Source organism: Phyllostomus hastatus, unplaced genomic scaffold, assembly GCF_019186645.2.
Source record: "Phyllostomus hastatus isolate PE091 unplaced genomic scaffold, TTU_PhHast_1.1 phas_scaffold_129, whole genome shotgun sequence".
NCBI lineage: Eukaryota > Metazoa > Chordata > Mammalia > Chiroptera > Phyllostomidae > Phyllostomus > Phyllostomus hastatus.
Window position 1 is genome coordinate 29,555,820 of NW_025334009.1, and position 27,922 is coordinate 29,583,741.

Consider the following 27,922-nt stretch of genomic DNA (forward strand, 5'->3'; position numbering starts at 1 on the left):
TCTAAAATGAGAATAATATATGTCATAAGTTTTTTTTTTTTGAGGATGAGGTGAGATAATTTATTTAAGATACTTACTAGCAATGTGTGGTTTTGTATTCAATAAATGGTAGATTAGAATTGTTATTTTTATTAGTACTAATGTCTACTGTCCAGTTTCTAAGCTTTCTTTGAAAAGTAATTTAAAATCTCTTGTTTTCATAGTCCTTTTTCCTTTGCCCAGCTGTTTGTAATCTGGAATCTGAATCTGCATTGGGACTTCAGATTTAGAATTTTTACATATTTTATCTTAAAATTCTGAATTACATGTAAATTGTGGAGTATAACAGAAGCCATTTAAGATGCTTAGTTCCTGTTTGTTTATCAGTACTAGAAGCTGAGCTATAGATGATGACCATCTTTTTTTTTCTTTAATAAGAAATATCATGGCTTCCTTAATGAAACCCCACATCTCAAAGATGAGCAGTAGAGAGAGAGCTACCTTAATGGCCTGTGAACATGACTCCAAGATTTAGTGTTCTGTACATACGTTATGCTTCCCTGGCTAGTGGAGTCCAGGCCTGCCCTGGACTTTCAGATACATAAGAAGCTAGACTCGCAGGGGTGTCCAGCCTTTTGGCATCTCTGGGCCACACATTAAATACACAAACATTAATGAAAACTGATGAGTGACAAAAAGGTTGTAAGTAAATATACGATTTTGTGTTGGCTGCATTCATAGCTGTCCTGGGCTGCGGGTTGGACACCCCTGGTAGAGGGTAGCAAAGCGGGTAACAAGAATGAAGGGGAGGGGCAAACAATCTGATTTACAAAATGTTAGCTCCTCAGAGCTGTAGATCTTTTTCCATCCTAGGTAACCCTCTTTATTCAGGTGATGAGTACCATCCTAGTGTCCCTCATCAAGGAACATACATGTGGGCATTTTGTTACCTCTGAATCTATGCCCAAGAAATGAAATTAGTTCTTTCTCCCACCCTGCAGCAGCCCAAAACCTGCTGTGGTGGTGCTGTCTAAAGGGTTGTCTCTTCCCTGGGTGGTGGAAGTTTGTAATGATTAACATCGAACACTGTGGTGGAAAATGTACCCAATTACAGGAATATGGCCTTGCAGACCTTAACTGGGTAACTGTATTGCAGTAATTTGACCAAGCCTTACAATTCATACGGTAAACATTATGGATGAGAATTGTCATAGTCCTCAGTTGCCTACATTTTTTATTGCCTAGTGACATCAAGCAGTTGCAATTTTAATCATCCACTTTCTAAGCATACTCTGCCTTTTAAAATACAGTAGCTAAAATGAGCCAATTCACTACAGTTATAATAGCATGGCAGATTCATTCAACAAATCTTTATCTGGTACTTCTGTATCCATAGTGACTGAGATAAGCTTTTGGGATTAAAATCAGTTTTTAAAACATAATCTGATGTGGCATTTTCTGCAAGGGAGATACTGACATTCTGGGCTTTGTTTTCTTGTGTGGGACTTTACCCCCTTTACAGGACTTTATGCATTTCTGCCCTTCAGGCACCAAATGCAAGTAGTAATACCTTCCTCTTGACCTTTGCAAATACACTCCTGGAGATTGGTTTGTAATATCCATAGGCCAATGACTTGTAAACATTTACACATTCTTCAAGCTAATCTTTGAAGAAAGCCCACTATATGAAAACATTAAATCAGAGCTACCTTAGTTGAAACTGAAACTCTGTCCACATAGTTACGCACCAACTCCACTTGACTTTGCTGAGGCTTTTTCATGGTGATGAAAACCACCATTTCCATTCAGTGAGTTAATTTCAAGGCTCTGTATACCAGACTTTGTGATTTTAATTTAGTAATAATGTTTCATCCGCCACACACTATTTATTTACGTCTGATAAGATCTACTACCTGTTTTTCTTATAAAATTGTTACTTTATTCTTTTTCCTATGAGTTGATTCAGTATGGTTACATTTTAGTTACTTCAACCCTGACTTTTTAAATTTCAAAATTTGTGCAGCATTTATTTGCATCAGAGCAAAGAGAAGAAATTATCAAGAGTGCAATAGATCATGCTGGCAACTTCATAGGTATTTCATTGCGAATCAGAAAAGAACCTTTAGAATTTGAGCAATATTTGAATCTCCGCTTTGGAAAATACAGCACTGATGAATCCATCACATCTTTGGCGGAGTTTGTAGTCCAAAAAATATCACCTAGACATTCGGTAAGACCTGTGTGTTAAAAATAAAAATTTGTTTATCTGGTTTTAACATTTTTTAAATAACTTTTTTATGTGTCAATTTTGTTTGAAGGAACCTGTAAAAAGAGTGCTAGCGCTTACAGAAACATGTTTAGTAGAACGTGATCCAGCCACCTATAATATTGCAACATTGAAGCCTTTAGGAGAAGTAAGTTTCATCAATGTTAACTTAAAAGAGATTTTTTTCCCCGTTGATTAATTAAAATAGCTTTCTTTCTATTTTAACATTTTCTCATGCTTAAAGAATAGGAAACAGGATGAATCTGTTATTTACTTCTTCACATTATTTATTGATCTTTAGAACAAGGAATATTTCAGAATTTATTTTCAAAGTATACAGTGAATGGAACTTTTTATTCAATAATTCTATGAAAATTTGAACAAGACTTAAGCAGCTCTTGAATTCTGATATTGTAAGCAAGTTATGTTTTTAAATACTGATGTTTGTCAAAATGATGTGTAGCTTTCCTAACAAAATACAATAAAATTAAACACCTTTTTATTGAATTTGTTTTTGCTTTTATTAGGTATTTGCATTGGTTTGTGACTCAGAAAATCCACAACTTTTTACCATTGAATTTATTAAAGGGCAAATACGGAAATATTCTTCAACAGAAAGGTATTTTTTTATTTTAATTCATCAAGTTTTTGAAATTCTAGTATGTGCACAGCAAAGTGCTTCATCAAAGAGGAAAACCAAAGATTTGTAGTGTAGAACTTTATGTAATTTGGGAAAAGACATTATTTTGTTGTAAATTTAAAATGACTTTAAATCATTTAATTTTCAAATTCCTAAAGAGAAAAAAATGGTGACTTGATTTTAAAAGAAATGAAAATAAAGTGTATTTCTGAAATTTAAGCTTTTAAAGTATATGCATATTGTTTGGATGGCAGCAGCAAGTTACTTTAACGTGAATACTTGAAGTGGGCTTTTTCTAGGTCAGTATTGCTGGGCTAGTTCCTAATTCTCCAGTAGAATAGGCTTACATGTTTTTATATGACTGCGACTTGGTTGTTGATGTGAAAACCTGGGAGTTTTCCTGATGATGCTGTAGCTCCTGAACTCCTCCTGTGAGGCAGACACTTGTATCAAGCTGCTCTCCTGTGAATGACTGGGTCTCCTTTCCACGGAGCCATTATCGTGGGACTGGCAGTGTTGGTGTTCTAGGCAGTTCTTTCATGCTGTTGAAGCAGTTTTGATACATTTGGCTGCTGTGTGTATGTAATACAGCCTTATTGAAGTGTTTTCACTTCCTATACTATGACCAGTTTCTTACTTTAGGAAGCGTTTATGGTCAACAAAAATGGCATGTTAAGCAAAAGGTTTCATTTTTTTCTGTCCTAAATTCAAGGAAGAGAACTTCTGAAAAAAAAAACAAAACAGCTCAGATGTTGTAATTAGAGTAAGAATCTCAACACTTATAGATTGTCATGTACATCATGTAGCTTTATGTACATTATGTTGTTCAATTTTGATAGTAGCCCTCGGAAGAAGGAGCCATTATTCACCCTACAGCTTACATGCAGAAACTAAAGCAATTTCTTCGTGACTTTGGGTTAGGAAAAGATATCTTAGATATAATACCAAAAGCACAGTTCATAAAAGAAAAAAGTTGGTTAATTAGACTTTGTCAGAATTTAGAACTGCCTATTAAGAAAATGAAAAGGCAAGCCACAGACAGGAAGAAAATATTTTAAAACCATAAAGTTGATAAAGGCCTTGATATAAAGAACTCTTAATAACTCAGTATTAAATAAATTAAAAAACCAAATAATAAATGGCAAAAGATTCAGGTAGACACCTTACCAGACAAGATATATGAATGATAAATAAACACATGAAAAGATTATGTTTATTCAGGGCCCTGGCTGGGTAGCTCAGTTGGTTAGAGTGTCATCCTGATAGGCCAAGGTTGTGGGTTCTTGGGCACATACAGGAAGCAACCAATGAATGCACGAAGAAGTGGAACAACAAGTCTATGTGTCTGTCTGCCTGTCTCTCTCTTTTGCCCCTGTCCCTCCCTCCTTCCTTTCCTCTCTTTAAAAATCAATAAATAAAAATTAAAAGAAAAAAAGAGGCCAGTATTGGAACTCCAGACTCTCTCCTAAGGCCTCTATGTTTCCCCTTATACCCAGAGTCCCCTGAGCAGTTCTCATAGGCTACCTTCTGAGTCAAAATTCCCCTTAATTCTCCAATGTAAAACCTTTTTATTTTTAACCTTGCTTAGAGATTCCTTATTAGCAAGTTTGCTGGATGGAGTAAGAGCCTCTGGTAACAGAGATGTTTGTGTAAAAATGACACCAACCCATAAAGGTCAGCGGTGGGGCTTATTCAGCATGCCTGTGGATGAGGAGGTAGAGAGTCTTCATCTCAGATTCCTGGCTACACCTCCAAGTGAGTATTGATTTGTATATGATTGTGTCTCTATCCATTTACTTAATAATCCTTTAAGAACTAGGAATGCAAAACTCTAAATTCTGTTGAATCTTTTCATCTCCTTGCAGATGGCAACTTTGCAGATGCTGTATTCAGGTTCAATGCTAATATCTCATATAGTGGAGTTCTGCATGCAGTAACACAGGATGTAAGATAAATTGTATCATAACTTATTCATTGTCATTAACTTTTAGTATGGAAACTTTTTTGAAATAATCTTCTTCACCCAGGGTCTCTTCTCAGAAAACAAAGAAAAACTGATCAATAATGCCATAACAGCATTATTGTCCCAGGAGGGAGATGTCGCTTCGAACGCAGAACTGGAAAGCCAGTTCCAGGCTGTGCGGAGGCTTGTGGCTTCCAAAGCTGGTTTTCTGGCCTTTACTCAGCTTCCAAAGTAAGTTGTCTTCTGAAACATAGCTTTTAGAGAATTTTAATGAATAATCAACAATTTATCTTTTTATAGCTGATTAAACCTGTTGCATTTTATGTAGTGATATGCTAGATTTTACTCGTGAGAAGTGAAAAAGGAAGGTGAATGAAACTTGAGGGAGACATTGGTATCATACTCACCAGTAATATTACTGACTCTTGTTGCAGTGAATTTGAGTGGGAAATTAGATGCCTTTTCATTTTAATTAACCTAAAAACAAATCTTCCCCCTCAAAGGAAAAAATTATTCTAAAAACTGTTGTGTTCCAAAAATGGGATTCCAAAATATGCCATTGCTATAGCAATGCAATGGAAACTAAATGACTTACTATTTTATGTTTTAATAGTAAGATAATAGAATAATGCTCTGATGTCGTTATCGTACGCTCATTTGTTGTTGTTGTTGAACAAGGTTTCGGGAACGGCTGGGAGTGAAGGTGGTGAAGGCCCTCAAGAGGAGCCACAACGGAGTGACCCACGCCGCCGTTGACATGCTCTGCGCCCTCATGTGTGTAAGTGGCGCCGCTCTCACGTTGACCGGCAGTGTGAATTTCCACAGACCCAGCATGTAATTTTACCCGTGGAATTCAGCGTTTCTGTATGTCCTAAATTGCTCTTGTAGCCATTTATTTATGCAAACAAACATTTGTTTAGCACATCCTATAATGTAGGCACTGCGCTGCGTACTGGAACTATAAAGATGTTGAGACAGTGTTCCTTCCTTCCTTGAAATTGCTGGCAGTCTAGTCAGGAAGGCATATGTGTACAATGTAAAGTAGGCAGGGGCCATGGAATCCCTAAAGTTTGGTTTTGTGGTGAGGGGAAAGTAAATGATTCTTGGTGAGTTTTTCAGCAAGATGTTGAACTTGACATGTTTAAGGACAGGCAAGTATTTTCCAGCTGCGAGGCTTCCTGAGAGAGGGTTGGCATTACAAAGGCGTGTTTGGGAGGCACCAGATAACTAAGTAGGGCTGAAGCATAAGGTATGTACTGGGGGTGCATGGGATTAAGAGCTGCGGGCAGAGCTGTGGGCAGAGATGTGTGCAGAGACGGTCATAAAAAGCCTTTGTATCAGACGGGGTAACTAGATTTGTATCCTTTAGTAAGGAACAACTGCAAGATTTTCAGCATAGGAGCAGTGATCTGTCAGGTTTGAATTTCAGAACATTCTTGGGTTGTATGCGGAGAATCGATTACAGGTCAAGTCAGAGGCAGGCATACCAGATGATCATGTAAGGGTGCCGAGGCAGGATGGGGGCTGGAAGATAGAGATTGAACTTGGTGACAGCTTGTGTGGGGGAGAAACAGTTGTTTGGTATCTTTGAAATTTCTGACTCACTTCAGTTTTATATATAACACATAGTGCTTTTTTCTTATATAAAGTGTTTTAGGCAATCTTAGTGGTATAGAGTAAAAGTAAGTAATCGTGTACATGACCTTGCATTTAGTCCCAGAAGTGAATTTTATTATCTTGACTACAAATAATTTATTTAAAAGAATTAGTGGGATGCTAGAACATAAAATACAGTAGTCTGAAACAAACACATTGAGCCCTTGTTGCGTATTGAAACCTCGTTGAGGTTTTGCTGTGTCGTTTTTACATGAATTTTCTCATTTAAGCTTCATAATAGTCCTATCAAACAAGTACTACTATTATTCCCACTTTGTAGCTGAGGAAAAGGAGACTGAGAGTTAAAGTAACTTAACCCTTGCCTAAGGTCGGCTGGAGGCAGTAGCAGAAGGAGGATTTTATCTGTACTCCTTATTAGCTTTCTGGAATCCTTTTATACTCTCAGTTATCCCGCAGCCAAGAGAAAATCACCTTGAGACAAAGAAGTATTTGCTGTGAATTTTAGTGTTTGCTTTCCAATGCTAAGTTTTATTTCAGATTTAAATTATAAAATTGGGGGAGTGGGAATGGGCTACTTGCCTCGTAAGGAGATTGGTGACTTCTGAGGGGTACCCCGGACAGTAGTACTATCTGTAGTAACTTGTTGGGCGGGCACATTGTAAAGGGTTAGCAGATCTCAGGGAAATCAGCACTGCTGCCTCCTGGTGTTACCAGTTTTTTCTGTGTTAATGAATACTCTTTATAAATGTCTTTCGTGTGATGTCAGCAACTTGGGTGTGCTCATGAATTACCCCTGTTTTTAATCAATAGCCCATGCACGATGACTACGACTTAAGACAAGAACAGCTAAACAAAGCCTCTCTTCTCTCTTCAAAGAAGTTTCTGGAAAACTTACTGGAGAAATTTAATTCTCATGTGGTAAGTTATAGTTAAGTTTGCCTTCATGAAAGCTACCACACGTTATTGAAAAGTATTCTGGACCTGTGACGTGAATAGTTTGTTCGTTCGTTTTCATTGTAGCCCCTGACTTAGATCGGTATTTAGTCGCAGTTCAGCTTGGTCACTGGTAACACTAATAATAATTATTGTTTTGGGACTGTATACATTCACCTGGGGGGCGCTTTACAAAACCTTTAGATATGGTATTCCAGATTTTTTTGTCTTCCTTTGAAGTGTCATTGTAAAATAAGCTGTCCTAAAAAAAAAAATTAAGCTTAATCTTTATTATCCAGCCGTTGGTTAGCGGTTTTGGAAATGGGCAGTCTATAACCTCATAGAAGGAACATTAACAAATTGCCAGAGTTTTTCAAGTGTTGTCAAAGATTGGTTTTAATACAAACACGTGTTAACGTTAGTTATACATGTTTGAGGAGTCTTCCTTATTTTCTGGAAATTTGACAGCAGTTTATTTCCTTTTGCAATATAGTAAGCAGTGGATTTGTTACATTAGTAAAATGAGGAGCACTTCAAACTTTGAACGTCTTTTTGAGTAATCAACCGTTTACTTCTAATGTATAACGTTAACAGAAACAAACCGGTTAATGCTATGTTTTGAATGAAGTTCTCTGTCCTAAGTCAAGGCAATATGCTACTTTGTTTCAGGATCACGGGACTGGTGCCCTGGTTATCAGCTCACTCTTGGACTTCCTCACATTTGCCCTCTGTGCCCCGTATAGTGAGACCACGGAAGGGCAGCAGTTTGATATGCTCTTAGAAATGGTAGCGTCCAATGGGAGAACCCTCTTTAAACTCTTTCAGGTGAGAGCTTGTGTTTTTCTAATCAGATGCAATTAATCCAAGAGAACCTCCTTTGGGGGTCAGTTTGTTTTCAAAATAATACATTTGTGCTTTTGTGGTAATGTTGATAAATATAACCTAATACATTATCACATTAGGACATTTAATTCCACAGAATTCTTCGTCTTTCATGCAGAGTTCTGTTGATGGCTTTTGATCATTGTTTTGACTTCATTGCCCATCTTTTCCATCTTAAAAGTGGTGAAAAATTCACTTTTTTTTGTGGTAGGCCTAAAGGTCTCTTTACAGACTCTCAAATAATAACATGAGCTTTAGCAAGGCTGCTCATAAACCATTGAAAACATCTGTTACTTCATATGATACTGTAGTGTTCATTATGTATATGTGTGTATGTGTGTGATGTTTTATTTTATATTAATTTATACTATAAATATCAATTCTGTTTTAATATTATTAGACATTCAAAGAAGTATAATTATCATTCAAATAAGTATAATATATATTGTTAATCAAATAAGTGTCAGCTATTTCCTATGAATGTAAGGTCTTTTTGCTTTAGTATCTATGAGGCTCTAGATTGTAAGAATACCTTCACTAATTTTATGTATCCTTTATTAATTTTATGGCTTATACTCTTATAAAATTTTATATCCTCCTTAAGAGCAAAAAGTAAATATAGGGATGGGCAAAGTAGGTTTATAATTGTATGTATGTGAAAGAGTTTTTTTTCTTTTAAATTTTTTATTTATTGATTTGAGAGAGAGAGCGGTTTGTTGTTTCACTTATTTATGCATTCATTGGTTGCTTCTTGTATGTGCCATGACTGGGGATTGAACCTGCAACCTTGTTGTTGTCAAGATGATGCTCTAACCAACTGAGCCACTCGGCCAGGGCCAGAGTTTATTTGTTAATTAGTGTATCATGTATTTGTAGTATAACTGTAAACCTCCTTTTGCCTACCCCTGTATGTTGGAATAAAATTATTTCATTCTGTGATATGTTTTTTTCCCCATATTATAAGCATCCTTCCATGGCAATTATAAAGGGAGCTGGATTGGTAATGAAGGCAATAATAGAGGTAAGAGAACAGTTTTGAAATTTTAAACTTACTTGAATGTTGATTGGCTATTTTAATTGAAAATGACAAAATTGCCTTTAAATTTTTTATTGGAAACATGCAATTTTTTGTGTAAGGAAAATCATTTTAAGTCTTTATTCAGAAATTAGTTTGAAATAATTGCAGGAACAATTCCCAATAATAAATTCAGTGTTTCTAGCTCTTAAGTGGGTTTACAACAAATAAAGGTGTTTTTTTTTTTTAAGATCTTTTTTGTTCCTACATTATTTCTTTGTTTTATTTTAAAAGAATTAAGTTAGAATTCTTTCTTGCTCCTTTTTTGGGAGAATTAGTGGTGATGGTTTTGAAATCTTTAGGTACTGAGATTACACAGAAATCTGTTAATGGAGTTAGTTTACAGCAAAGTGGCATCGAGTAAGAATGGTACCTGAAATGAGTTCCTCGTGCTAACGTGCATTTGTAATTGACCTCTGAGAGACCAGGACATGGTCTTGTCAGCACAGGATATTATTTCTCCAGTGTAGTCACTTTAATCTCTATGTTTGTTAGAAGTTGAGATTGTGATTATGAATGTCAGCTTGCGTACTGGGTGTTTACAATAGCATCAGTCCAAATGACTTTTGAATTCATGTATTCTTTTGTTGTTGTATAGTAATTTGGATTAAATGTAAGGGTGTTTTCCTCTTTTATCAAAAAACTCAGCTGTTGTTTCTCATAAATATAACTTGTAGCTAAGTAATGAGCTTAGAAATAGCACACTTAAGTAACTTAAAAATTATATATAGATATTAAACTGGTGGAACATTGAAGTTTATTTTCATTCTTATTGTGTGTATACAACTAAAGGCTAATTTCCCCTCTCTAGCTAATGGGTTCTATGCTCATTTTAGCTTCCAAAGTAAGTGCCACATCTCATTTATGGAGCTTGCAGTGGCTCAGGACAGTTAGGGTCATGAGACCAGACACAAGTGTATTCTTGACCCCGCTCCACCATGGTGTTGCCATTTGTGCAGAAATATTTACTGAGTGCCAGGTATAATAAAAAATGCTGACTTTTGGCTTCAGCACAGGCACACATTACAGATTTATAACCAGTAACAAAAGCTAATGTCTGTTTAAGGAAGACTACATTAAAATCCTGACAAGTATTTTAAAGTATTTTGTTCTGATTGTAAAGGCTGTGCATGATTTTTGAAGAAACATTAGGATGTTCAGAAAAAATACAAGGAACAAATAAAAATACATCACCTGTATTTTTAACATCCAGAGATAACTGCTATTAGCGTTTTGGTGCATTTCCTCTCCGACTTATGCTGTTCTAAATGATATATGTACATATACATGCTATGTATGTATTTGCATATATGCTACACTTTTATTTGTCCAAGTGATCATGTATACATATATTCATAACGCATGTATACTTGTACACATACTACATATTGAATTGTACTATACACTTATACACTAGTACTTTTTTCAGTAACGTATTTTTACTTTTTGACAGGTTGTCTTAAATATCCCACTGCTTGCTTAACTTAAAATTCTGTGACTACCTTTGATTTGTAGTCCTGTCTATCCTGTCTCCAAAGTGAGCCCATAAAAGTCAAGTCAAGTCAGAATGAAAAGAACTGCCCCCACATCACATCATTCTTTAAAAAATAAAGAATCGAATTTATCGTATTCAATTTATCAATTGAATATATTGTTAATAACAAAAACAAGCCTGGTTTGCAGATACCTTTGGTAGAAATTGCTGATTTCTCTGTTACCTCTTCTCTTTGTTGGCTGTTATGTGTTCAGGGAATGAACTTAATATTAACTTAAGCAAAGCATAATTCATACGATAAATTTGCCTGGAAACATTTAAACCTCATTCCAAAGGCAAATAATACATTTTTTAAAAATTTTCATTTATTGATTTGAGAGAGAGAGCGAGACATGAAAGGAAAGAGCAAAACATTGATTTTTTTAAATTATGCATTTACTGATTGACTGTTGTACGTGCCCTGTCCGGGTCAAACTCCAAACCTTGGTGTATTGGGATGGCACTCTAACCAACTGAACTACCTGGCTGGAGCCTTTAAAAATTACTTGTAGTACTACTCACCTGTGTTATTTTTCGGTAATTGAGGTTGCAGTTTATACTTCTATTGAATGCTGAATAATCATTTTATCTAGAGCTGTCAAATTAGTTTTGAAAAATTAGGATAGCTTTCTTCAGATTGCTGCTTTAGGGATCATTTTACCCTTTTTCCAAAGGAAGGTGACAAAGAAATTGCTACAAAAATGCAGGAGCTTGCCCTGAGTGAAGGTGCCTTACCTCGACACTTGCACACTGCGATGTTTACAATAAGCGCAGATCAAAGGATGCTTACAAATAGGTAGGTTAAATTTAATTTGGCGTAAGTTAACTTGCTGTTTAGAGAATGGATTCAGATATAGTTCATAACACAAATGGAATAAGTGTTTGGATTACATAGTGTTTTCTTTTAATTCACTTCATTCTCCTTTTCCTTTTCCTATAGAAGGATTGTGCCCACATGATCATTGTTTCTGCCCCTGGGTAACTGGGGAGGAAATAAAGAAATACATGTGCTTTTCCCCCCTATCCTATTATGAGGTTTCACACCTCTGGTCATGGGACTAGAATCTGGAAATGAGTACCTAGGCACTTATGGAACGGGAACCACTTGCCCAGGCTTTTTATCCTCATACGTCCTTCTGGCCACCCTGCGTGCAGGTGACCCCCTATGAAAACCTCACATCAGGTTTTAGAAGTCTTTGGTCAATTAGGTACTCTAAGGATAAAGAAAACCTTAGTATTTAACCAGCCTAATGTAGGCCTGCTCTAAATCTCTTGTAAAAATTTTCCCTTTGGCAAATTGTTTTTTCAAAATAATTATTTAAATATAAGGAAACACATAAATCTGTTTGTTTTTCTCATAAATCCATATGAATTCCAGCCCTTTAAAACTTTACAATTCCCAACATGTGACCCTTTCAGATAAACTCAGCAGGCCATGTTATGACTCATAGAATTTTTAAAAAGTATAAATATTTTAATTATGCTCTTTTTGACTTTTCACATAATAAATTGCTGGCTTATGTTCACTTTATGATGCTGTAAATGTCCTTTATCACTTATGTTCGGTTACTGAATGTCTTACTATGCTGCCTTGCTGATAGTTTACTGCTGCTGATACTATTATGAGAAACTCTCTGCATCTTGTCTATGTTAGTCACAAAACTGCTCCTCTGTGTTGCCTGAGAGAACACAGAGATACAAAGGAAGGTGATTTCCTTGGTGTGTTGTCCTGTTGGCAATGCTGGACGCTATCTTTCATTACAGTCGACTTATTGACTCCTCACTCCATTCAGCTCCCGTGCTAGGTGTTTGCTTGTTGTGTTCCTCTTTACTATAGTTGCTCAGCTATGTTTCCTACTGTGATCAGTCACAATATTGAAAAGCTGTCAAACTGTAATAAAAACACCCTTTTTCATTTTGCATTGCTTTATTTTTTACAAATTGCTACTATAAAATGTTATCCTGAATGAAAGCCTTTTTAGGAATCACTAATATGATCCCTACCAAATACCAGTGAAAGAAATTACAAGGATAATTGTAATTATTTCATTGTATTAGCTTTCAAATAGACACAGGAATGAATAGTTTAATGTTTATTTTTTTGGTGATAGAAGAAAGTATAATTTCGGTTTTCCTACTAAACATTTTTTCTTCTGGGAATGTAACATGTTTAAATATATATGACTGTAGGTGATTATTTGGCTATTACTCTCACAGGTTTTATGCCCATTCTTGTAGCAAATGGCATGTGGATCCCTACCGAAGCACGGAGGGCCAGCAGTGAACAAAATATGTTCCCAGCTCGTGCGGAGCTTCCCGCTTAGGAGACGAAAGTCATCCTGAGGATTGGGACAAATAAGTCATAGATTTAACGTGGATCTAGATTTTCATTTCAAACCAAAATATGCTTTTAGCTCAAAAGTGGGATGAGTAGAATAATTTGCTCTACGAGCTTTAAGTCTTTGTCTAAATTCCAAAAATGAAATATCCTGTCTCGGACCTTGCCAGAAATTTTATTAGAATATGGTTGTAGAGCTTTGTTCATGGTCAGGGTTACAGAGAATAACAGAACACTGGGATCCTGATGTCAGGACATGTTATACAAAGTAATTGTATCATCAAGTCTAGTATTTCTTTTCAATCAGTTTTAAGCCTCGTACAAATCAATTGTATCAAATCTGTGTTTTTTCCAATCTTTAAATACGGTAAGAACCTTCTAATTCATGTTCAGGTCCTTTGAAAACTAGTGAGTTTATCAGGCAAGCATTTTAATTTGGAGCGAATTCTAAAATGTTAGCAATATTTGCATTCCTAATTTCATATACCTCCAAATTAAAATATTAATTATAATACTTAATATCAGAATGATCTTTTAATTTAGTCGTGTATCTTATGTGATATTTTGTTTTTAAAAATTCCTTTCTGTTCTAGCTGAGATAAAGCAGCAAACCTTTCTCAACGTCTGCTTTTTTCAGACAGCTAAGTAGACATTTAGTGGGACTCTGGACAGCTGATAATGCAACTGCAACAAACTTGTTGAAGCGCATTTTGGTAAGTCAGTTGAATAACTCAAAAGATTTATACGAATCTTGCCCAATAAAATTTTATTAATGTTATTTATACTGTTAAAAGGGTTTTTTAAAGTCTTTTTAATTTAAAAGATACTTATCATAGGAGTTGTCTTGTAATAAATGCTGCCCTCTATAACTAAATCATTGTATTCATTTGGGCTTTGAAGGCTAAATACTCTTTTGTGCAGTAGTTTTGGAAATGGATTATGTCCTGTTTTTGTTTGTTGTCTGCAGCCGCCAGGCTTGCTGGCATACTTGGACAGCTCAGATTCAGTTCCTGAGAAGGATGCCGATCGGATGCATGTTAGAGATAATGTGAAAATAGCAATGGTAAATATGATTATCCTAAGTATCTTTTCATAATGAAAGAGCGCTTAGTCTGAAACACACTAAAAATTTTAGAAAAAAATAGCAAGAATTCACTGCATTAAATAGTAGTATTTGACGAAAAATATTAACAGCTTTATTGAGATAAAATTTACAGCCCTGAAACTCAACTGGTTTAAGTGTACAATTTAACAACTTTTATTGTAGTCATAGGGTTGCACACCTATCACCACATTCTGATTTTGAATAGTAATAATTTTGTATTTTTTCCCTCTAACTCAGTTTATTGTTATATTCAGGATTGGATTTTTAAAAAAACATTTAAAGTGTGTAATGTGATGTTTTGTGCATAACATGTAATTGATAAGTGTCATTGGTGAAAGAGGCCAGCCCTGAAAAAGTCAGCTTAGGTCAGGTTTTTTCTTACAAAGCTATTTTCATTGTTAAGGTTGGTGTATCTTTGAGAAAATTACTCAACATTTTATAGTCTATTTTATTATGTACTGTTTTGTATGTGTTTTCTTTTCTGCCCTTACACATTTGTCTGTACCCACCTCCCAATTGAATCTTGCCAACCTTCTAAAAGGAAAAATGTTGAAAACAAAATAGAAGGTTAAGATTTCTTGAACAAAATATAATTTATTGTAGCAGTTGTCACCTTGTTTTTTCACTGAGCCAAAACATTCAGTGTTTATTTAATCATGTAAATAGTATAACTCAGCTATACTTAAATTTTATAATAAGTTTGCAAACAGGACTGTAATGGATTTCAACATTATTTTACAGGATCAGTATGGAAAATTTAATAAAGTTCCAGAGTGGCAGAGACTAGCTGGAAAAGCTGCTAAAGAAGTTGAAAAATTTGCCAAAGAGAAAGTGGATCTTGTGTTGATGCATTGGAGAGATAGGATGGGTATTGCACAAAAAGAGGTAAAAATAAAGTCTGCTTCCAAAAGTTCCAGCCCTTCTGTAGATCCTAGGTTTCCTTTAGCGGTTGCTCTTCACTGAGATAGTACTCAGATTTTTCTGACGGGGCACCTGAAGAAATGCTGCCTAATTCTGATTCACATTTTTATATTTTTCTTAATTCATAGTTTTCTGAATCAGTGATTAGGGTCATAATTGGGTATTTAATATAAAATTCTACTGTTTTTTCCATAACTTTCATTTTCATGACTTTTTCATTTATATTTTCCTTCTCTGAACTTTGTATTGTAGTTATAAAAACAAAGGTGCTCTTCTTATTTAGCTTTTTAATTCGGTGCTAGCCATATAAGTGTCTTAAAAATGGGATGCATATTTTTAAATTAAATTTATTGCTTGCACTTAAAATTTTCAATATTAGCTTCTTAAGCCAAGGTCAGATCTGTAACAATTTTGGTATCATTTTTCAGCATATGGTCTGTGCTGCAGAACCTAATTCAGTAATGTACATTCTTCTATATGGGATGGATGTGCAGTTGTTAAGAATGATTTAAAGTATCTTGTAAATGTCTGGATCTTACAGTTTTTGTCGACCACACTTGCATTCTTTTCCTTTAACCGTCTCTTTATTTATGGTAGCTGTTTCCGTATTCAAGGAAAGTAATATAAGTATCTTTCTAAAATGAACAAGTTTCCTACAAATTTTCAGAATATCTAAACATAATGCATCAGGTGCAGCAGAACACATATTAGAGTCTTGTGTGTGTATCTGAAATTGAGACCAGAATAAGTTCTTTAGAACGTGAGCATAATGGTTAATGCTAGTTTGTGTGAGTGACATATGCAGTATAAAGAGTCATTAGTAGGCTTTCAAATGGCTAGGAATACCAAACTTTGAATTGATTGATCTACATCTGAACCTGGTTTTGTCACTTACTAACCCGTACAGCAAAGAGTAAACTCAAAATGCTAGAATAAACTCTGTGGTTTGCATGCTTACAACTGTAAGCCTGCTTTTGCCCCTCCCTGTTGACACGTCTGCTCATGGTAACATTTCTGTGGCACTTGAACAATGAAAATCTACAGACTTGATATGAATGATTTTTGCGGCTATTAAAAATTACAAACTTCTGGCTTCAGATGGCTAAACCCATTTCTATAATAACAGTTGTTTAAGCTTTTGGATGTAATTATACTGAAAATAAGTTTTTGGCATCAGATTTCATACATCACATACAGCCTGAGCTTGAATCCAAAGCTATTTTATTTAGCTCTTTTTCAAACGATAAGAGGAAGTTTATTTAGAAAATTGCAGAGGAGAAGTGAGCAGTAGATACATGCGTTCAGGAGACAAGTTACAGAGACAAGAGAAGGGAGCTTAGGGGAGAGAAAGGTAAGGGTCATAGGCCCGGAGCGGGGGAGGGGGGAGGGGGGGAGGACCTGGGAGCGTGCTCTGAGGCTGTTTTAGCTAGAAATGTGAACAGCGTGTTATTTAAAGACAACAATTCAGAGGGAAAAGAATGTATTTTAGTACTGATAATGTTTTATTGGTCTGTTGGTTTCATTTACAGTGGGGTGTTATCTAAAATTTTGAGCAGATAATGATACCAAATAGATAAATGCTGGTCAATTAGGTTTGGTAGCAAATTAACTGTTTCTGTTGGGGTACTGTTATTTACATTAACTTGTTAATGAAAGAGTGAATAACCTTTGTGATTATTTTATTCATAAATATTAACACTAAATTTTGGGATGATCTTACGTTTTAGCTAAAGTCTTAAAAATTGACCATTGACAAGATTAACTGGCTAGTCTTTGAAATTAATTGCATTTCATATATAATCAGAATGTTTATGAAGTCAGTTCCATGTATAGCTAATGTTTTGTGTTGGATTAATAATAACCTTTGGCTAATGCATACAATTACTTTTTATTTATTTATGTTTATTTTCAATTTAGGGATTTGTTTAGCCATCCGGGGCTTTTGGCTTAAGTCTCTCAATCAGCTCAGATTTTGGAGAGCTGTTTGTCTTTTTTCTAAATTTAATTTAATTACTCACTTAACCAATTAATTTTGATTTTAGAGAGAGGGGAAGGGAGCGGGAAAGAGAGGGAGAGAAACATGGATGTGAGAGAGAGACATCAATTGGCTGTCTTCTCTACACACCTCTACTGGGGACCAAACCTGCAACCAGTCCTGTGCCCCAGTCCGACCGGAATCCACTTGGGGACTTGTCAGTTTGCCCAGCGACACCCAACCAAATGAGTCACACTGGCCAGGGCAGTGTTTGTCTTTTTTCCGTGTATCATGTACATTTTCGTTACTCTAGACTACCAGCTTTTTGTCCTTGAGGGCAGGGGAAATTGAAGAAAGTACTTGTTAGTTTAGATTTTAAGGAAATATTTATCACTAATACCACATTTTTTAATTGTTGGTACATTTCATCCAAGTCTCACATTAGTTTTCATGATAGTGCATAGAATTAAAACTTGTAGAAAACATTTTCTGATATCGTCTGTAAGTTTTACATTTCTTAAAATGTACTGCCTTAATCTCTCTATATCATCTGGTATCTTTGTTTTTATATGATTCACTACTTATTTAATAAAGTTAGAGATTTTCATGTTTTAGTCTATCATTACTATCTACTTTCTCTTTTGAAATCTCCAGAAGTTTTACTTGGAGCAGATTTTTAACCTGCAGTCTATGTATAGACGTCAAGAAATCTTTAAAATCTTCCCCTCCCATTGCAAATCTTACATATGTGTCTTTTCTTTGGAATAGAGGCCATAGCTTTTTTTGAATTCTCAAATGGGATTATAACTGCCTAAAATTTGAGTCTATGAGAAACAGGTGGGCCTTTTTTGTCTTAAAGTGCAGGTGATTTATATTGGTTACATCCTTGTAAAGTTTGTATACTAGACATAGCTTAGTAAATATAGACTTAAATTTTTTTTTATTTTTTCCTTTTTACAATTAAATTCAGGACAGAAACAATATGGTGAGTTTAAGTCCTGCTACATATGTGAAATTCATTAAACTGCCTGGCATGTGGAGTTGTCTTTGATATTCTTTGTCTAATAAATTAAATTCAAGCCTCACTTCACATGTCTGAATGTATATTTCTTTTTCATTAGCTCTTTCAATTTATACTTGCTCTTCTTGGCTTTGGTAGAATTTAATAATCTATAACCTTTTGCATTTATCTTCCCATGGCTTCTGTATTAACTGCATGTAAATGTTTAAAATAAGTCACTGTTTTTGACTGTTAAAAATTTTATTAGTCATCACTATAAACCTTAATGCAGTTTGGTATTGAAATAATAAGTTTAGGCTACATGAAAATATTTCAGCAACACTATAGAACTATATGCTGGTGAAGTGTTATACTTGATATAATCTGATATTCTGTGTTCATATTTTATAGATTTTATTTCAGTAGTTTTTGTTTCTGCCAAAATTTGATCAAGGGGATGTTTCTCATCACTTACAAAGTGATCTTCTGACTGAGCCTACTTGGTAGCTCCAGGTTGAGCAACTATGAAATTTCTTTCTTTTCCAGAATATAAATCAAAAGCCAGTAGTTCTTCGAAAGAGAAGACAAAGGATAAAAATAGAAGCAAATTGGGATCTCTTCTATTACAGGTAAGCTTTAGGCCTTCTTTCCATCATAGATTAAATTTGACATTTGCATTGGAGAGGAGTCGTAACCGATCTGGAATACGCCTTGATTTTCTTCCTCGGGAACCCCTCAGTTGTGTTGTGTCCCCTGGAGTTTGCCTGGAACTGGGGTGTCAGACTTTCTAGGAGGATTACAGATTGAAAGTGAATGGATATGAAGCCTGTCCATCTCCAGTGCAGTCTGATGTCCCACTCTATTAAAATGGTTAAATTATTTCAGGAATGAAAAGGTATTTTGAAAATATCAGTCAGAGCCTGGCAGTTCAGCAGTGTTCTTTCTAAGGTAGTTTGTGAGGTTCTAATACAGAATGTTGCTCATCCCACACACTCGGCACCCAGTAATCCAGAAGTTCTTATCTCCTTCAACTTGAAATTTGATATTTGACTATAATTATTTAGTCATATAATTATGCTGGCTGAAATTTATATTTGTAATAAATGTTGAAATATCAGTTCTTTATTTTTGAGTTCATTTTCCCCCCTGTACTCTATCATGAAAACTTTCAAACATGCAGAAAAGGTGGAAGAATACAGTGAAGACCTGTATATCTAACACTAAAATTCTACCATTAACAAACATTTTACTATACTTTACAGATGTTTTATTTTTTTTATTTATACTTGCTAAAGTTTATTCTGCTTTTTTAAAGTTATCGTAAGATGTACTAAGGGATATTTTTTAATGTTTATTGCTTCCTATTATTTTTTCACTATGGGTATGTCTAGGTTTGGTCAGGACCATGCCAGATCAAACCTAATTTGGAATTTCAAAACTCGAGAAGAACTGAGAGATAGTCTTGAATCTGAAATGAGAGCGTTTAATATTGACAGAGAGCTTGGTAGTGCTAATGTGATCTCCTGGAACCACCATGAGTTTGAGGTAAAGTATAATATTTGTAGTATATTAATTTTTTAAAATAAGCATGTATTATTTTTGGAGTGTTTTTTAAAATTTATAATATCACACACACGCACACACCCTGTATTTTTCAGACTATAAGATGCACCCCCACCCTAATTTGGGAGGAAAGGGGGTGCGTCTTATAGTCCGAATGTAGCTTTCCTGGCTCGCTGTGGGGGGGTGCGGTGGTGGAGTCAGGTCACGGGTTATTAAGTATTTTACCATATTTTTTTGCTTCAAAATTTTTTTTTCCTATTTTCTTCCTCTAAAACCGAGGTGCGTGTTATGGTCTGGTGCATCTTGTGGCCCTAAAAATACGGTAGTTCGTGGACCTATTTTCATTTGTAACCATTGCCTCAGTGGGCTCATCCATTCTTTTGGCTTGGAATGCTTTTGTATTTCCTGGTGGCTTCCTTCTTTTCATCTCCCACTTAGACTTTCTTTCCTAGGTTTCCAATTTTTATCCTATAATTGGATATCTAATAAGCATTTAGAACTTAGCTCTTCTTCTTTCCCAAACCTACGTCTTCTGCAGTCTTTCATCTTGGGTAATGGTTTCTCTGGTCAGACCCTTTGAAATTTCTTTTTATACTGCAAATGCAATTTGTCAGAAAATCTTATTTGTGAATTCACCTTCAAAATTAATCCAGATCTGAACCCACTTTTCTCTGTGTGATTGTAGCAATCTTTCTCCACCTTTACCTCCCTGTAATTCATTGTCAACAGAGCAGCAGTGTGACCTCATTGAAATGTAAATCAGTCGTCCTATCACTTCTCTGCTCAGGGCCCTCTGGTACTCCTATGGCTTCCCATCTCACTTAGTAAAAACCTGGGTCCTTAAAATGACTTAAAGACAGGATCTCTGAACCCCTAAGCCCACACATTGTTTCTTTGATGTTATCTCCTCCTACTCACCCTTCTCTCTTGCTTCAGCTGCAATGGCTTCCCTGAAAACACCGAATTCGTGTTCTCCACACAGGATCGTTCTACTTGCTGTTCACTCTGCCTAGAACATTACCACCACCACCACCACCCCCCCCCGATAATCTTACAGCTTGATTTTTCATCTCCTTTGGGTCTTTTCCTGGGTGCTGTTGTTCGAGCGAGCCTTCTCTGGCCACCCTGTTTAAAAAATGCACACGCCTGTGCATGCACAGACACATGAACACGCATTCTGTCCCCCCCTCCCTTTTCCTGCTTCATCCCACTCTGTCACACTCACTATCACCCGACTGTAAAATGTTTTTCTTTCTTATCTGCTACTCCTATAAGGACAGAAATCCTTACACTTGTTGTTGTGCCCCTGGTGACTAGAACAGTGCGTGGCACAAACAACACATGCTTAATAAATAGAAGTTGAATGACTTGAATGCTCAGAATGTGTAGGGAGAAAGTGAAAGATCTACATTAAATATTTGATTAAATACAGTTTATATTTTTAGAAATCAGTACATTAGGCTTTGGAAAAAGAATTTTGATAATCTGGTGAAGGAATTTCTTTTTACAGTTGCTTGCAAGTCTTCATTTGTGATAAGCAGACTCAGTGTAATACAGCAGTCACGGTGCTGCCTCAGCTCCTGATGGTGGGCTCCTCTCTCCTGTGTCACCTCCTGTTGGTAGTGCAGTATTCATCCTCTGTATCCACGCGTACAGAGAATCGATGCTGTCTAAAAATGCTTTGTAAAATGTAGTCGATGTGTTGGGAGATGAAGGGCGACCTGAAGTAGCTTGTATGAGTTGGGCAAACTGTGTGTGGTGCAGGACCATTAACTCCTTCCTTGGTCATGGCACGGTAAGAAGGGAATGAAGCAGGTAATCCTTTAAAAGTGTTTTGATTCTTCCTCCTCTTAAGCTTACATGGGCACCATTTAGTCCTGTGCATTTTTATTGGCGAGTTTTACATTGATAACATTGGCGTGTAATTCTGTTAACATTTAACCGAAATTAGTTACATTAATAAGTAATGAATTATCAGATATTTTAAGAAATGAACAACTTTTTTCCCTGAATTTAAAGGCTGCCTTATTAAGAAAAGGAAAAAAGCTCTGGCAATTTAAGAAGTGGTTATATAGAAATTGTCAAAAAATCTATTGTAAACTAAAGTAATGCAATTTGCTTTTATTAATAAAGGTTAAGTATGAGTGCCTGGCAGAAGAAATCAAAATAGGAGACTATTACCTGAGGTTACTGTTAGAGGAAGATGAGAACGAAGAAAGTGGATCAATTAAGAAATCGTAAGCTACTCTTCAGATCTTGTTACAGTAGTCACCCTTATCTGCAGGTTCTCTTTCTGTGGTTTCAGTTACCTGCAGTCAGCCACAGTCCCCAAATATTGAATGCAAAATTCCAGAAATAAACAATTCGTAACTTGAAGTTGTGCAGCATCTAAGTAGCATGAGGAAATTTTGCGCCGTAGTGCTCCATCCTATGAATCATTCCTTTGTTCTTTATATCCACATTGTATTTGCTATCTGCCCATTAGTAGTCAAATCAGTTATCAGATATTTTGAAAAAGAAACCGTATTCAAATGACCTAAGTATATTGTTCTGTTATATTAGTAGTAATCATTGTTAATCTCTTACTGTGCCTAATTTATAAGTTGAACTTTATCCTAGATATGCATGTATAGGGAAAAACATAGTATATTTAGGGTTTGTCACTGTCTGTGGCTTCACACATGTGCTGGTGGTCTTGGAGCATATCCCCAAGGGTAACGGGACTACTACATGTTTATTTTCACTGTTAGTTTCATGGCTCATTTTATTGTAAACTTTTCAATCTAGGTATGAATTTTTCAATGAACTCTATCATCGTTTCCTGCTCACCCCAAAAGTAAACATGAAGTGTTTATGTTTACAAGCCCTTGCTATTGTTTATGGCAGATGTCATGAAGAAATAGGACCTTTTACAGATACCCGCTATATTATTGGAATGTTGGAGAGGGTAAGGACATCATTTAAAGAAACTGCTATTTGGTAGTGTCATTGAGGTACATGTTAAATTTTCAAAACTACATTTAAATTCTATTACCAAAACTTTCTGCATGAGTTTTTCTGTAATTTACATTATGCTTATTTATATAGAAGTTAGATGAATAGGGAAATGACTGATGAGTTACTGCTTGTCTGTGTCAGTGTGTTTTTTCAGTTGCTACTTTCGAACGACGTGAGCAACCTGTTAGTCTGTGGTATGGATGAGCCGGACAAGTGTGCAGGGAGCAGTGACTTTTAGAGTTGTGTGCATGTTGTGTGTACTGTTGGTTTTCTGTTTTGGAAAAATCTTAAATGATGCTAGCTAGCATGCTGAATTTCAAAGTGTGGAGATAGTAAAACTTTTTATTACTACAACCATAACCAATAAAATGGAAGTGAGTTAGCACCTTTTTTTTCAGATTTAGAAAGTTTGTCATTTAACACTGAGCATGGTGGGTGGAAAGAACAAATTGACCTGTTCATCCATCATGCAGCTCAGATTTGAGTGTTAGCTACACATTGCAGGGTATACGCTTCATTCTTTCATTTGTGTTTGCATTCTTCCCATACTTAACAATTTAAGTTTTAGAGAACTATTTTAGAACCATTTTACCAATTTTGCATATGTCCATCAGTGCTTATTATAATTGCTTCAGCTGTAGATTAGAAAACTGATTCTGAATGAGATCATAAAACGTGCCTAGACAATAACATAACCAGGTGAAAATGCTTATTGTTTGCTGTTACACTAAATTCTAATATGTTGTCACTCTAGGGAACCTGGGTTCCTGTAGCATAGCATTTGTATTTTAGGCAGATACATTTTCCTTCTTTTTTGTGTTTATCCTAATGCAATTTATGTGAAACATTATTAATCAATTCTTCAGAATTTTTACTTAATTCAAGAGTATCCTTTGAGCTGATTCACTCATTTAAAATTTTACATATATTCTTAAAGCTGTATATTAATTCGTTTATGAGATTTAAACTATTGGCTTTCTAGGGAGACTAGAGAAGTTATATAAAGTTGCAGAGAACATAAAACATTGAGGAATTGTAATAATTGGCAGTTTTCTCTGATTTTCTTCCATGTTGAAAAGATGACATTATGTATTATTGGCTGTTTGTTGATATTGTCCAGTGATGGCAATGTTTAACCTGTATTTTATTTATTTCGATAGTGCACAGATAAACTTGAACGAGATCGACTGATCCTCTTCCTTAATAAGTTGATCCTTAATAAGGTACCGTATTTTTGCATACATGTTACTATTTCCAAAGTCTAATAAGTGTGCTACAAAAAGACAAATCATCACAGTTTGAGTTAATTACCCAGACACCGTTTTTTTCTTAAACTTTTTAGATCAGAAAGCTTTATGTGCTTTCAGCTTCTAGAAGGAGAAGTTCTTGCTAGATATTCTCTGTACATTCTACCCTAATAATACAGATGCTTATTAAAGTAATGGTAATACAGTTCTTAGTGAAGAATAATGAAGGCTGAAATTATTAGCTGATTTTTCTTTAGGAAATCTTTAGGATTAGACTTTAAGTAAAGTAAATGGTCAACATAAATGGAAAGCTTTTAATTTATCAATATACATTTTGATGATGTATATTTATCAGTATATATTTTCAGGGGTAATTTTAAGGCATAAACAAAGAGTTACTATAGCTCTTCACATTTAACATTAATTCACAGTTGCATGATGTTGAAATGAAATTTGAGCAGGTTTATTAAATTAAATTTTTGATAGTCATTAACTTGCTCAGGTTTATTCTTACTTTATTTTTTTATTGATTTAAAGAGAAAAAGGGGACATTGATTTGTTGTTCCACTTATTTATGTATTCATAAGTCTTAAGAAAATTTAAATTACAGTCTTTTCACTTCTGAGAAATTACCAGTTTTATCTTAAGTTTACAAAAATATACTGTAACATTAAAAGATTTTTTCAGTATACCAGATTTTCTTTCCAGTTATAGACGAATTTATTAACAGTAAGGCCTGGGAAGATGCAGGATAATTGTAGAACCAGAGTGTTTGCCTGGGGGTTATTCTTGGCCAGGCTGTAATTGGTTTGCTATTTTTATTTTTCTTTTGTTTTGCTCAGAATATATTCAAATAAAAATTTTTTTATGTGATCTGTTTGTGATGTAGCTTTGGCCTTTTTGTCTAAATTCATGTTCCTTGAATCCAGAATCCTGAAAACACCAAATAATTTCCTTGTATGTTAAATTTTTCAAAGAGATTCCATGTATTCTCTTCTTTGAGGGCCTTTAGGTATTACTACATACTGGAAAGAAAGATTTTACATTATATAAAAATGTTTTCGTCTTCTAGGAAAATGTTAAGGATCTCATGGATTCAAATGGAATTAGGATCCTTGTGGACTTGCTTACCCTTGCACATCTCCATGTAAGCCGAGCTACGGTACCGCTGCAAGTATGTATGTTAATCTAGATTTTACAAGTTTGACATTCTTGAAGTATAATTTTAGGATCAGAAGAATCATAAAAATCTTACATTATGTTAGTATATGTGGCCATGAATAATGTATTTCTCCAATAATTATAGTACTAATGCCTAGGAGATTAAGTCACACAAAAAGTTAAAATAACTATAAGAACAATCCGAAATGGGCAGTTTTGCTTTTATTTTTTCAATGTTGCTTGTCTTTTTAAAGTAATTGTATCTCTAATGTGTCTTATTTTTAGGTAATGCAACCTTTAGGATTTAAACATATTCATCGTTTATGTAGCTAGAACTTGTAGCATTGACAGCTGCTGAGGATGTGTGTTGAATCTGTGGACATTCTTGAAACCAGCCAGTAAAAGGACAGAGTTTTAGTCTCTCCTGAAAAGCCTGTTTTGATATCTGACTTATAGAAAGGATTTATACTTACCTCATTGGAGATTTTTTTTATTTTTGGTGTTTTTCTTTAATCTCTTAGTGTGAGGAGATGTATCCTTTTAGATTTTGGCTGAAGTGTAAACAAAAATGCTATTTGAAAATTTAGAGTATGGCATTTTCTATCACCAGATATGAATAATAGTAATCGTAATGCTTGCTTGGCATGACAGTGTACCAGAAACTGTGCTAGTACACATAATATATTAACTCTTTAAATCCCCAACAGCCCTCCCGTTTGACAGATGAAGGCACTAAAACAGAGAGGCTAAGTAATGTATGTTGCCCAAGGTGAACAAATAAAGGACAGAGCCTGAGTCAGAACCATGAAGTTTCTGCTGCTAACCCTCTCTGTATAAGTAACTGAAAGCTGATAGTTACAGGAGTATTTAAAAGCTGTGTTTCCATAAAATACACTATTTATATAAAAATACTGTTTTAGATTTTCATAAACATAGGCATATGAAATTATAAGAATTATCTGTAGTGGGGTAGTAGGTTGAAACTAAGTGTTTGAAACCACCAAAACTTTTTTTTAGCATTTTAACTCTGATCTCATATGCTTATTGAAACTTTCAGTTGGAGTGAGTTTTTCCCTCAAAAGAGCATTGTTTTTTAAAGTTAATGGTATATGTTTATTTTTAAAGCAATTTTCAATTTTTATTTATTTATTTATTTTTTTTGCTACTAAAATTTTAGTGCCCTGAGAATTTATAAATGACCCTCAGGAATATAGATGTCTTTGAATTTAGCTTAGATTGCCAAGGGGACGCAGGAACCATTTATTTCAAATGCATTTTAATAATGAAGTTACTCTTTTGTACTAACTCTTACCTCTTAAAAGAAGGCCTCTTAAAATTTTAGATGAATCTCTAAAGGAATGAAACCTAAGAAATTAGTACTGTATAACTTTTTATGACCTTTGTTCCCTTAACTTTCTGCCTTGAAAAATAACTTAATCTTTTAAAAACTTAGAGCAATGTCATCGAAGCTGCTCCAGATATGAAGAGAGAGAGTGAAAAGGAATGGTACTTCGGCAACGCAGACAAGGAGAGGAGTGGCCCGTATGGATTTCATGAGGTACGTGTCTCAGAGAAGTTCTTCATGGAAGGCTCAGCTTTCTCATTCCCCTGTGCTTAGCACACATAGAGGTGTTGGAATATTTTAAAACTGGAATTTGAATTACTGTCGTTAGCTCTAAAGGCTCTTGATTCCATTTCCACGTGAAAGATTAGATGGCGTGCATTTCCAGAAAACACATACATACACATATACAAAATCATCCCTTCAAACCTTAGTGTTTTAATGCAGTTGTTATGGAAGTAGCACTCAGGCTTTTAATGAATTTTATATAACAATTGCTACCTTCATAGTTATGTCAGACTATGATGTTTCTTTATGGTATGAACAGGAAATTTTAATATAGTCTGAAAATTTATTCAAAATTACCTGTACAGTCCAAAGGCAATTTCCATCATACATATATATATATATGATGTGAGAGAGAAACATCAGAGGGTTGCCTCTTGTATGCGCCCAGCCCAGGGATCAAACCTGCAGCCCAGGCACGTGCCCTGACTGGGCATCAAGCTGCGACCTTTCAGTTTGTGGGACCACCTGCCAACCAACTGAACCCCACCTGCCAGGGCAGCAGTTTCCGTCTTAACGTCTGCTATGTGGGCCTGCCCTCCCATTCTCAGTTTTCCAGTCTCAGTTGGAATTTAGCCAGATAATTTTATAAAAGACCAAGCCTTCTGTTTGTATAATTTGGTCATTTTACACTTTGCCTGCTGTTTTTATTTCTTCCAGTGTTGCACTCCGCAGGTTAATCAGCTGAATGGTCATTTTCTTACATTAGTAGCCAAATTTGGGTTCCTGAAAGCTTGTCAACAAAAGTTTATTGTTATTTAGTAGTGAACTTGCATGTTTACTTCATAGTTTAGTCTGTATTTACTAGAAAATAGAGAACACTAATAAACGTTTTTGTTTTGCTTTACTTACCTGCTTATAATAATGATGCTTTGCTTTCATTTAGATGCAAGAATTGTGGACCAAAGGAACGTTAAACGCAAAGACCAGATGCTGGGCTCAGGGCATGGATGGATGGCGACCACTACAGGCAATACCTCAGCTTAAGTGGTGTCTGTTAGCCAGTGGACAGGCTGTGCTAAATGAAACTGACCTTGCTACCCTTATATTGAACATGTTGATCACAATGTGTGGATATTTTCCAAGCAGGTAAAATGTA

The 27,922-nt window shown here is 35.2% G+C and overlaps 1 protein-coding gene across 2 annotated transcripts in view; it reads left to right on the plus strand.

The window, feature by feature from the left end:
* Nucleotides 1–27,922, plus strand: part of DNAJC13 (DnaJ heat shock protein family (Hsp40) member C13) — a 108,401-nt gene that overhangs the window by 30,656 nt on the left and 49,823 nt on the right. For both annotated transcript variants that reach the window (XR_006787779.1, XM_045856817.1), the window contains exons 7-28: nt 2,003–2,209; nt 2,298–2,393; nt 2,773–2,864; nt 4,474–4,640; nt 4,751–4,830; nt 4,913–5,079; nt 5,527–5,626; nt 7,276–7,383; nt 8,068–8,223; nt 9,245–9,301; nt 11,564–11,685; nt 13,865–13,940; nt 14,195–14,290; nt 15,074–15,217; nt 18,775–18,857; nt 19,620–19,773; nt 21,925–22,028; nt 22,579–22,738; nt 23,949–24,011; nt 25,108–25,209; nt 26,650–26,754; nt 27,710–27,912. Coding sequence is in view for 1 of the 2 variants with exons in the window: in XM_045856817.1 (XP_045712773.1) it covers nt 2,003–2,209; nt 2,298–2,393; nt 2,773–2,864; nt 4,474–4,640; nt 4,751–4,830; nt 4,913–5,079; nt 5,527–5,626; nt 7,276–7,383; nt 8,068–8,223; nt 9,245–9,301; nt 11,564–11,685; nt 13,865–13,940; nt 14,195–14,290; nt 15,074–15,217; nt 18,775–18,857; nt 19,620–19,773; nt 21,925–22,028; nt 22,579–22,738; nt 23,949–24,011; nt 25,108–25,209; nt 26,650–26,754; nt 27,710–27,912 (2,642 nt within the window). In the remaining variant the exon portion in view is untranslated. The remainder of the gene's footprint in view (nt 1–2,002; nt 2,210–2,297; nt 2,394–2,772; nt 2,865–4,473; nt 4,641–4,750; nt 4,831–4,912; nt 5,080–5,526; nt 5,627–7,275; nt 7,384–8,067; nt 8,224–9,244; nt 9,302–11,563; nt 11,686–13,864; nt 13,941–14,194; nt 14,291–15,073; nt 15,218–18,774; nt 18,858–19,619; nt 19,774–21,924; nt 22,029–22,578; nt 22,739–23,948; nt 24,012–25,107; nt 25,210–26,649; nt 26,755–27,709; nt 27,913–27,922) is intronic.